Source organism: Elaeis guineensis, chromosome 5 (genome assembly GCF_000442705.2).
Source record: "Elaeis guineensis isolate ETL-2024a chromosome 5, EG11, whole genome shotgun sequence".
In the NCBI taxonomy this organism is placed as follows: domain Eukaryota; kingdom Viridiplantae; phylum Streptophyta; class Magnoliopsida; order Arecales; family Arecaceae; genus Elaeis; species Elaeis guineensis.
The window spans coordinates 19855603-19867729 of NC_025997.2; the positions used below are offsets into that span (position 1 = coordinate 19855603).

The 12127-nt window shown below is 36.6% G+C and overlaps 1 protein-coding gene and 2 pseudogenes across 8 annotated transcripts; 2 read left to right on the top strand and 1 right to left on the bottom strand.

The window, feature by feature from the left end:
* Positions 1 to 328: 328 nt before the first annotated feature.
* On the bottom strand, positions 329 to 1618 carry LOC140857951 (coatomer subunit alpha-3-like; annotated as a pseudogene).
* Positions 1619 to 3836: 2218 nt separating this feature from the next.
* Positions 3837 to 9612, top strand: LOC105032805 (exonuclease DPD1, chloroplastic/mitochondrial). 8 transcript variants are annotated; one of them, XM_010907370.4, is made up of 5 exons: positions 3844 to 4273; positions 5441 to 5519; positions 5976 to 6662; positions 7363 to 7568; positions 9230 to 9612. In XM_010907370.4, exons 3-5 carry the CDS (start codon positions 6121 to 6123, stop codon positions 9430 to 9432), a joined length of 951 nt encoding a protein of 316 aa, XP_010905672.1. In that variant the 5' UTR covers positions 3844 to 4273; positions 5441 to 5519; positions 5976 to 6120; the 3' UTR covers positions 9433 to 9612. The 8 variants fall into 8 exon arrangements, with proteins under 8 accessions (XP_073113790.1, XP_010905672.1, XP_010905675.1 ...); XM_010907373.4 differs by having other exon boundaries at positions 5441 to 5512; XM_010907371.4 differs by having other exon boundaries at positions 5444 to 5519.
* Positions 9613 to 10650: 1038 nt separating this feature from the next.
* Positions 10651 to 11166, top strand: LOC140857952 (uncharacterized; annotated as a pseudogene).
* Positions 11167 to 12127: the final 961 nt, after the last annotated feature.

The window sequence follows — 12127 nt, forward strand, 5'->3', positions numbered from 1 at the left end:
ACCCCATCACCATCTCATCCAGCTCCATCACTCGCTGGTACGAGCACCGTCGGCTCAAGGTGGTTCATTGGGACGAGCACCATCGATCGGTGCTCACAGAGACAACACATTCCTCACGGAAAGAAAAAGATGAAAAGGATGATTTATACAGTAATTTTTTTAAAGATATTTTTATTCAAAAAATTATGATAATATTAATAAATATATAGTAATTTAGATAGCCATCTCCCTTCAAAGCAATTCAGATTGTCACTTAAAAACATACCAAACACAATAATACGATGATCTCATGTTAAATTGCCGGTAACCTTGATTGATTGTTCGCAACCTAAGATAAGGCACAAATTAGCTCTTCAGTGGCTGGAATAAAGCGTGCCCCACCACAAGGCAGGATGCATCCTTCTGCCCTCGGTAAATTGGAACAAAAGTTGCCCCACAAACAATAAAGGAATTTCTGAAATCAAAATTCAGCTGGCTTGCATCTTTCCTAGTATCACATGCCTGCACGTAGCGCTTGTCCAGCCTTTTTCACTTCAGTCTCGGTTGGGCTGTTCTTCAGATCAAGCATCCTCGCAGAGCTGGTTGGAGTACTGTAGTTCCCTCCCTTGAAGCAGGTGGTCATGGCACTAGCAAACACTAACCTCATATGAATTTTCTGAAGTTTGCAGTTGGTGAAAATCGCTGCCACCTTCTTCATAATTTCTTTTCTTTTGACCTCCATCTTCAAGCGCAGCCAGCACATGCTCTTTGGCTATTTCGATCAGCTCTTTGACTTCATCGACCTGTCTCCTGGAGTCGACAACAATGAGTGGGATAGTATTCAAGATGTTGGGAAGGAGCTGCAAAGCTTCTGAGAACCTCCCCTCTATTGGGGCCCCATATGTTGTTTTAAGTTTTCCATCCAGCTGACATAATTTATACACAAGTTCAGGAGGTTGCCTCGCATTAGGGCTAGCGGACTCACCCCAACCCTTTTCAAAAGCGATTGATATCTCTTTGGCCTCTATTTTTTAGCATCCAGAATCAGATGGATGAGAGGTGTCGATAACCTCATCCGTATAGAGTCGAGGTAGGATCTCAGTTAAATCCAAAGTTATTCGATCCTTTCGATCCATCGAATGATCGATTGATGTTCGAACTCGAGATCAGTTACCATTCGAGGTCGTGGATTTAATTGTTTCTCTTTGAGTCGAGACCATTTTGGGGTCTTCTATCCTCCATACATTTTTTTCATCAAAAAATTATCAATAAATGTAAAAGTAGTGAGTTACTTCTTGGTTCGAGGGTCGAATTATGCTAGTAAAAAAAATAGCTCACTCCTCCATTAGATTTGTTTGGGTCAATTATTTCAAACCAGGAGTTTAAATATGGGATAGACTAGAAAGTGAGTAAATGATCGTCAGTCAAACTAAATGCTGACATATTCCTTGCTATCCTCAAATTGCCCTCTAAGTTATCAAGCAAATGCATTAGCAATTTCTGCAATATTAAAAAAATTAATTTTAGTTTTTTAAACAAATATGTATAACTTTTCTGCTTGCTTGCTTAAAGACCGGTTGATATTCTTCCGGAGAGGATTTTGTCTCAGTTGTAGATCTAAAATTATGCTGATATCCATGCGTTAACTCTTTTTATATGAGAAAGCAACTAGCTTATAAATTTCTGATTGCAATATTCTTGTTATTATATAAAAGATCCGACGTGTAAAAAGAAAGTGCTCGATGAACTTAACCAGGGGCACCTAACCTCTAGTCCAACTTTTAAAAATATGATAATTGCTGAAAAAGGAGGCAAGCGGCTTTAGCTATTTCCTAGATTTGTACCTTTTTGAGTTTTGCTGGCAGCTGCGGTGTGGGAAGCGTGTGAGTGTGGGATCGGAAAAAATTATGAAACTATTTTTGAACTTTCTTGCCTAAGATTTTTGTTGTATTAGATATTATTGTGTAGATACAAAGATTTTGGCTTTGCATATAGCAACATGGTCAAAAAATGAGCAGATTTACAAATAAATTTCATATTTGCATAATTTTGTATACAAAATTAATCGGTAAACATGATATTTATTTTAAATTTATTAAAGAGCCCTTTATAATTGAGTATAAATTACAAAATCCATCCTAATTTTTAGGTTTATTGCACTTACACTCAAAACTTATTTGGATGTCTAAGCTTAAAAACTTCTATGATTTTCGAGATTGGATCAGCACAAATAAGAAAATCAATTTGGACTAAGCTTGTTTAGACAAAAACCTAAGGACTTCTAGAATGGATTGACCCAAATCCCATAGAAAGGAAAAATGACCTGCCCAAATCTTTTTCCTCTCCATTGGATTTAGGCCGGCCCATCCTGCAGGCTCTAGGTGTTGCTGAAAATAAGTCTAATACAAGTTTATTTTTCCTAATTGTATTGGCTGAATCCATAAATCTCATGAGATTTTTGGTCCAATCATCCAAATAGACTTTTAATAATTTGTAAAATCTACATTACATCCAATTAAATTAACGACATTAGTGAAACAGTTTACCTCGTATAAAAACTCAAAATTATCCTTAAATGTGGAGGATGATGCATATATTTCCTTATATCCTCAGCTGGTTGTTATATCACTTGACATTGTTTTGGTGGTTTTTCTGAAATTTTTCTCATGTGATATTTGGTTCCATTTATAGTTAATAATTTAGCTAATATTTCATTAAGTTATGAATTAAAGTTTTGGATAGAAATAAATTTCAAAGGGGATAAGTATAAATTTTTTTAAGCTGTTAAATGTAAATGTAATTTTCTTCTAATTTTGAGAAGGTTTTTATAATTTATTCTATAATATATTCAAAGTTTCTTCCTAGTTAGCGTGCATGTGGACAAATTGTGGGCTTCCAGGATTGGGCAGGTTAGGTTGTGGAAGTAAATCGTTTTGAAACTAGAGATATCCTTGGTCCAGGCTTGCCTGATGTTCATCCCTACCACAAAGTGTCAGATAGCCATCTCATCCAGAAAAGTTGCTACAGTTTTTGTTCTGGTCCATTATGCGGCCCCACCAAGCCGAACACCTTTTAACTTGTCTAAGTCATCAAATAGATCACATAACCTAACAAGTAACAACCGCTCCTTAATCGTACCATCCAGCCATCCAATCAGTGGTGCTATTGGGTCGGTTCGGACCCAGAAATCTCTAAACCCGGAGTCTAGTCTTGTTAGGGAGCTGCTAATAATATTGATACATGCTCTTTTAATTCAAGATTAAGATTGGATGTTTCTTTCAAGTCCAAAATAAGGATTAGTATTTGATAATCTCTATACCTTGATACTTGTATAATAATTATAAAGTAAAATCAATAAAATTCATAAAAAAAATGTATGCCATATATTAGAGAAATTGTTAGTTTCTGGTTTGAGTTGGATGCGTTGGATTCAATTCAAAATATCAATCTAAATCTTAATGTGTGATTTAGTAATGCTTCATTTCTTAGAGTACCAACTAGCATAATTGGCAAAGTTATTGGAGGTTGGTTCAAACGATCAATGAATTGGGCTCCAGTCCTGCCCTCCTTTGATCTGGGTTTCTACATGTCCTGGAATCAAATGTGTTTATGAGACTCAAATTCTGACTCAAAAAATTTTGGCACAATTACAGATTTATTTCGACTCCACACATGATCACATGACCCATAAATCTAGGGATTTAGATTGGATCCTAATTAAAGCAGCTAATGTTTGGGCACCGTCGCAAATCTATTTTTAACTCCACACATGATAACATCACATAAAAAAAAAAAAAAAAAAAAATCCTGACACAAATCCAAGAATCGATGGATTCAGATCGGATCCATCTCTCAAGGACAGTCCTCCACGCAAGGCCGTGCCACCGGCCGCTCCATCCATGCCATCAGCCCTATCATGTCTGGAATCGCCCACTTGAGATGCGAATCCACGGCCACGCCGCGGGAAGGCCGATAAGAGTTTGATACGCATATTTTACTTCGCCAACGGTGTTTGCGCTTGGGGTTGCTTCACGGCTCCGGCTGGAAGACCCAGGCGCATGATCCGAGAAAAGAGGGCACCATTTTCTCCCCTTGCTCCGCTTCTTTCTCCTGTCTCCACCCGTTTTGCCCAGATAGAACCGTCTCCCACTTTCCCTTCTTGTTTTACCCTTTCAAAGGCTTCGGTAACGACCACACACCAAAAACCGCCAATTTTACTTGATACCTTTCTTCTTCCACCCTCCTACTCCACAGCTATTTCTATCAACTTTCTCACCCAAGTAATCCTCTCCAGGTATTCCTGATATCTTTAAGCCTTTTTCCCATGTTTTCAGTTTCTTTGTTTAAGCTGATGGTCAGCGCTCAGTCTGATGTTTTATTGCTGCTTACGCTTGTATATTTGAAGTCGATCATTTGCATGCATGTAGGTGAAGGAATTTGGGCAGCAAATGATGTTTCTCTTTGAGTAATATCGTCAAACATGTAATATGGATGCAATGAATTTGTTTTTGCTAGTGCTTGTGATATTTTCTTTTCCTTTTTTTATTAAGTTTCGAATTTTGATGGTGATTATGGAGGCTTTCAATGAGATCCAAGACTGAACCTTTTTTGTTTTTGTTTTTATTGTTACTTTTTTTGCCTTCTGCTTTTGCTATGTTTGCTTGGTGAATATTATGGATGCATGGAATGTTCTAAGGTCGCTTGTGGAAATTTTGTGGTTTATTTGGTGGAGTGAGGAATCTAGTTAAGTATAATGCAGTATTTATACAATGGGTATGATCCCCCCCTCAGTTTTGATGATGTCCATGAGAAAATTATACTTGATGTCCTTACTTTTGTGGTTTGAACTCTCTTAGAAAATGTTGATGAAATCACTGCAATGCCTTTGCATTTTATTGAATGTGTGGAATTTCATCAAGCAGAAAGCTGATAGATCAAATGTTTAGCTAGTGTCATTTGTAGTTGACCTATCCTTACTTTGATTTTGACAATACTATAACAGAATTGTACCAGTGTTTAATTCTCTAAGTCTAATGTGTGTTTTGAACGCAAAGAATTGAAGTGCTTCTGTTTAATATGTGTAAGATACCATAACTCACAGTATTGGTTCATCCACTTTGTTATGAATGATCTTCTGTTTACTTGCTCAATTTGACCTTACAGAAAAGAAACTGTTGTTGTGCTGCCACACCATATGGAAATAAATGAGTAAACAGACAATGCTGGATCTTTAGGGGCTGACTTTTGATGTATGATTTAACTCAAAGTGAGACAATTTGCATTTTTTTATTTCTGTTTAAGTTCTTTTTGGGAGCAACAATAGAGCATTATCATTAAGGAGTCAAATAGGCAACTTGTTCTTCTTGCATGTTGGTGATACCATCTCCTTCTATGTTATTAATACGTCTTGCCTTATATATCACTGCATTCCTTAATGAACTGCCTCCTCCTTTTGTTGTAGAAGTCATCTTAAAAGACTTGCTCTCTGTTGATCTTCTTCCTAGGCCGTATTCTTATTAGTGTTCAATCCATGGTGCGAGGTACTTTTGGTTTTATATGTTTTGTATGATTCTGACTTATTTGTGAATATTTATTCATGGTGGCATAATTGATTTGATATGAATCTGGGTCTGTTTCTAAGTTGGCACGAAATGTTTTTTTGGGTCATCCAATGCTATAGCGTGCAAGAAATACCTCAGCCTATATAGACAAACAGTAGATGACTTTGATCATTATGAATTAGGATTTTTGTGTATGCATCATTGATAAATTTGTTTATGTTATATTGGAAGATGCAACTCCAAATCCTGAAAAGAATATAATATAATATGAGATCTGGGAAAGGCAAACATTTTTGCAATAGAAAATTAATCAAAACTATAGAAAATTTATAAATCCTTGGAAAATTTTCGGGTTCTAATTCTGCTGCCAGATTTTTGTATAAATAAATCTCAGGTCAGAAATTCACATTAATCTTTTTATGCTTGCATTTTCAGGATCAAAGCCTGTGACCTTGAAGCACAGTCTATACTCTGTCATGATCTTGTCTCTTTTTAGTTTTTAAAAACCAACATGGGGGCAAGTTTCATATGAATTTCTGTGACACTAGATTCTTGATGCTGGATCCACCGTCTTCACAGAATGTCCTTAGCTGCTATTTGGTCGGGAAATTTTCATCAAATAAGGAACAGTCTTGGGAGCAATTGTTGTTTTAAATTGTTTAGGCTTCATACTGAATTTATTCCTGGAAAGGTGCTTGATGCCGGAAGATGCAACCCACGATCTTTCACGACAAGATCAGAAGGGAGGAATTGGAAATCGCAGGGCAGTAAATCAAGCAGCATCAATCTGAAACTTCATGATGGAACTGTCGGATCATCAACAAATATTAATACAAGCCAATCGCAGCTTCATGAATTTAAAGCCATTCAGTGTTATGATCTCCAAGAAAAGATTGCTGACAACAAAGTCATCATTGACCGGCCTGCAACCATTCTTGTGTTTGATATTGAGACTACTGGATTCAGCCGCCGAGATGGAAGAATTATTGAGTTTGCACTTCGTGATCTCATAGGGGGAAAGAATAGTACATTCCAAACCCTTGTAAATCCTGAAAAAGTTGTACTGAACACAGATGTTCATGGCATTAGCTCTTGCATGGTCAACAGGCCTGATGTCCCAAGGTATGGTTCCTCTACATACTGAATTTTCTAGCTTTCTTTTCTTCTCCTTAGTCTTCATGGTTCATCATGGGGTTCACAAGCCTCATTAAATGGGCCCTTGTATTTGTAGTTGGAGCTCCTAAGTTGGATGATGAATAAATTTAAATACAATAACTGGAGCTTCATGAACTTATTTAATACCATGATTCTACACAAAGAGCTTTTAAAACTACTTTTATTTGAATCATGCACTGCTCTTTTTTGTTGATGTTAAAATCTAAAAGGTCTGGTTCTATTTTCTGGGAGAGCGAGTGAGAGAGAGAGATGCCCTTTCCATCTGATTTAAGGTGTTTGTGATGGTAAATAAGGCCTGCTTATGACATATAGCATTAAAATATAAAATGACATGCTGTAAAATCTGAATCAGAGAAAAGGTAATTCTGTAAGAGGAAAAAGAAGAGTTGAGGATTGACGTGAAAATTGCTCTAATTTTATTGCAATTTGGGGATACTGCATATAATCTGGGACAATGATTCTTGCTGTTGCTTTGTTGCAAGGGGATTGGCCCTGGAGTTTCATCCAGCATGAGCAAGCATATATCTTGCTTTTTAAGTTTTGTGATGTATATTTACTTATTTTGGTCATCAAGTTCTTCTCATGTATTCATTTGTATTATACCTAGTTGTGGTTCCTGAACATTACCTTCCTGGTTTTACAATAGGTTTAGGGAATTGGTTCCAATCCTACTGCAATATGTTAGGAGCCGCCAAATGGCTGGCAAACCAGTTCTATGGGTTGCTCACAATGGGCGCCGGTTTGATGTACCTTTCGTTATCAATGAATTCCAACGTTGTTCTGAGGATGTTCCTGCAGATTGGCTGTTCGTGGACACACTTCCTCTTGCACGCCAACTAGTCAAGCCAGATGGTAGGTAATTGTTTCTTGTATTCTGTTTTGTATGGTAAGCCTAATGCCTGTCTACTGCTTGGTTTGTCTTGGTTATTTTCAGTTATATGAATTTTCTTGGTTTCTATGGTAATCTTTCTAAAGCTACTGCCACTCGAGATCACACACAATGCATACACAGAAAAGGAGCGTCAATTGCAAAGAGCTATATTCCTTTAGTATTTTAATAATGTAACTATGAGGAACTTCAAAGTCACTATGTATGGCCAGTGAAACATGATAAACAAGGTTTGCTGTGCCGGTACCGAGCCCTATAGTGATGCCAACTTATTACTGTGTCGGTGCGGGGCCAGTTCAGCGTATTAAATATCGGTATGCCCACCACACTGCATATACCAGTACCAAACTAGTATGGTATGATACGCCCCGTACCATCCGGTTCGATACAGTATAGCAAACCTTGATGATAACCTTAACTATCAAGCCTTATCCAGCTATTTGCTTTTGGCTTAGCTACAAATTTTATGAATTTCTAGGAAGCCCTTTTTTTCTGATTTCCTGGTTAAATCTGCCTGAACACATGGAGATTTCACAGTAACTGAGTTATATAGTTGCTCTTATTTAAGTAGGTCTTTGCAAGTATTCTTCTTTATACTGCATAAAAGAGGTTTATTAGATCTGCCTTAACCACGTGGAGACATCACATCTGATTTATGTAGTTGCTCTTATTTAACTAGGTCTCTCTGGTTCTCCTTATAATTTATCTTTGTTATGCTGCATAAGAATGGGATACCAACCACGGCCTCTTTTCTTCAGTTTCTCTTTCCTATACATAAGTAATCTCAAGTGGAAATATAGAACTGTTCAGGTCTGAGATCACTGTTTTAACTGTTAAAAACCAGATGGTCTTATAGCTCCCTGAAGTTCTTTTGGGTATGAAGAACAGAAAACCTGATCTGCATAACTTCCGAGTGTTTAATTTTTGTGAAGCTTTGATCAAGTTGCTCTTTCTTCTCTGTGAACATGTTATGATTGTATTACTCCTATGGTTCCTAGTCAATTCATCTCTTCTGGCCTCTTATGTTGCCTAGATCATTTTTGGGGTCGTTTTAGTACATAGTTGCCTAAAAAATGACAAGTCGAAGAAAACAGAAGGAAACAGAAGCGAGCACTAGCTACTTCAGTTTTTGAGCTGTGATTTAACTGGAATCAGGTGTTAGTAGGTGGAATGAAACCAGAAATTGGCAAACTTTCTGTCAATTCTTGACAAAATTGACCGGCAGGTAATGGGTTTGCTAATCATAAAAGAAATGAATTTCCTCGATGGTTGGTTCATGCTTGATCGGACTCAAATCGATGTCTTAAAACGACCTAATTTTGCCAAATCTAAACCTGATTCTGACATAGGACTACATTAATTTAGAGCTGGTTTAACTCCAAGTATAGACTTCCAGTGGAGCAATTGATATGCGGCAAACCTTATGGTTATGCATGACAATTGAACTGGTTGAATTCAGTTAATTTGCACAATCAGCATCTCTGATTTCCAGGGTATTTTCTGTGATATATGTCATCATTTTTTTAGCTTCTAATTATTGTAATTCGGATAGAGAAAGTACTAAAACAAAGGTACATATCATCATCTCAAGCATGCTAAACTTTGCCATTTCTATTTGTTGCAGGATCAAAGCTGACCTCTTTGTCACTGAAGGCACTACGTGAGCACTACGACATCCCTTTAGTTGGGCCTGCACACAGAGCAATGCAGGATGTGACAACGTTATGTTACGTACTCCAGAGAATTACTTTCGATCTGAAGCTGACTGTTCCAGAGCTCATGGATAGAGCTTTCCCGGCTTCGAACGTTAACAAGGTCCCTCCGTGACAAGTCCAGCTGAAGTTCTCCAGCTTAAAATTAAGTGTAAAAGCCAAAAATCTCATTCATGTCCCAAGTGATCATTAAGCATTGCTGTATCACGCTGTTTATTCTTGTCGGCATACTATTTAATTTGTATTGGACTGTAAAGTCTGAATAAAGTTCAGTAATCTACCGTCTTCTCTGAAATGTTCAACTAAATTGAGTTTTCTAAACCTTTGTAATTGGGAATATCAGGATGCTAGTAGCTGAGTGAGTTCTAACCGACTTGGCTGTGGAATTTTTCTTTCCATTATTTAAAATTTTTGCGAAACATGAAAGATAAAGTGCTATATTTTTTAAGAGTTGCTAAAAACTAACCAACTTGCTTTCGTTGAGAGTGAACTCAAGACCTCCCGCTTACTAAACGTGTGCTCTAACCAACTGAGCTACGAAAGCTTGAAGGGGAAGGGGGTTATAATCATTTATATTAGATAATAATTGGTTTATCTGCTATTAATCCCCCAACGCCGCTGATCTATCATTTTCTTGAAACTAAGAGGTAAGTAAGTCTTCTTCATTAGAGATGGTAATTTTAGCTAGCCTATCGGGTATTTGATTAAAACATGGGGTGGGTATGGGTTTTGAAAAAATATAAAGTGGATTCAGACAATGATATATTCAGATTCAAATTTGATCCGATATAATTTTAATTTATTTTTTTTTAAATTATAATTACTTTATAGTACTTACATAATAAATTTCTTATCTAATCTAACATGTATATCTACTTGGTCCAATCTGATCCCATCCGAAACAGATATAAGATAGTTATAAATATAAAATTTTTAATTACTGATCAGGTATGGATATTGATCAATTTAATCCATACCTGATCTATTGTCATCCCTTCATGCATTTTACATCCTCGATCTCTTCCCTTCGTTTCCAACTACTCGCTCTGCCACTTGCAGGGATCTTCGAGTCGACGGTGCTACACTACCTTAAAGGTAAGCTCCTTTCAACCCAGTCTCATGGCGATCAATTTGAATTACTCCTCTGATACTAGGGTTTTCTCACGATCTACTAATTCATCTCTGATCATAGTACTATTTTCCCAAATTATTGTGATCAAAAGCAATTTGGCCGCAAAAATCCAAGCTAGAACTCAGAGAAAACCAGATCTCGATTTGTGAATTCATCAAGATTGTTTCAATTTTCTTCTTATTCTGATGAAATTCGTGGCGACGAGAGATTGTAAGGATTCATGGGGTAGAAATGAAGGGAGAGATCAATCTGTCAACATCCCAGAACTCGACGGAGGCGATGGTCTACTTGTGCTACTCCTTCGACGATGACGAATCGACTCCAGAGTTGGCCGAAAGGATTCCTAGCCACTGGTTTGAGATGCAGAAGCACCAGATCATCCTGGTGCTCCAGTAGATGGCCAGTTGCTACAATGACTGCTTCTGCCACCTTCAAGCTACCCTCTCCAATCTCGACCTCTTCTATACGACAATATCCAACTCACCACCAACCACCTCCACCTTACCTTCCTCAAGGAGTTGGAGACCTCACCACTGTTATTATGGCTGGCCATGAATCCACATCTCCAAAGTTACAGGAGAAGCCAAAGATTGTTTGAGGAGATGGTGCACAGGAGGTTCCAATCTAGATTTGGAGCTGATACCACCAGGGGAATAGGATAGCGGAGGCAGAAAGGGTGGGACACGTGGCAGCCTGCCAACGAGCATCTCAATTTGATCATGTTGGTTCTTGAGCATCTCAATTTGATCAGGTAGGTTCTTGACTATAAAATAACATGCTGCGGATTTGATCGACTGTGCCGGTCTAAAATTGAAAATAAATATTAAATATAAAAAAATATTTATAAAAATTATAAAAAAATAATTATAGAAAAAAAAATAGATAGAAAAAAATAGATTAACTTAAAAGAGAATAAAAATCAAATGATGAGCTTGACTCCTTTTACAAAGATGCCTCGTAAAGAAGGCTTCAAAATAAAAAAATATTTTTTTTTTCTTTTCATATATTTTTTTACACCAAAAGAGATGCCAAATTTTTTTTAAACAGAATATCACATGTGTGAAATGTTGACTTCTACGATAGTTCAAAAACTAAAATCTACTAAAATACAAATTCTAAAAATTTTTTTTGATACAAAAATTTTAAAAATTTTTAAAAAACTAATTAAATAAAATTTTAAAATTATTGAAACTAATAATTAATTAAAAAAAATCTCAATTAGATTAGGACTTGACAATGAATCTCAATATTTTTCTTCATGGCAAAATCCCTTTCAATAATATTGAATTTATCGATGTCGTGAAATATCATGGTAGCTATTGCCATCATTGCTGTAATAATAGTAATATATAATAACTTATCGAATCAATAATTAAATAGCATAACTTCTTTATTAGCTTAAATAATAATTTCTTTGCTGGCTTGTTTTCTTCGATGCATATGTCGAAGACGATGATGTCCTACAATACTTTTTTTTGATACTGACTCCACAATCACGATGCCGAGATTCCTTAAAACATCTGTTGCTCCTTGAATTGATTTTGATGATTACAAAGCATTTGAGGGGGTGACTAATGATTTTGGCTTGAAAAAAAAATTATTGTATTTCAGGAGCAAAATCGTAATTTTATCAAGTTTTGATTCGAAAGCCTCAAGAGCAAGAATACAAGATTTGTAA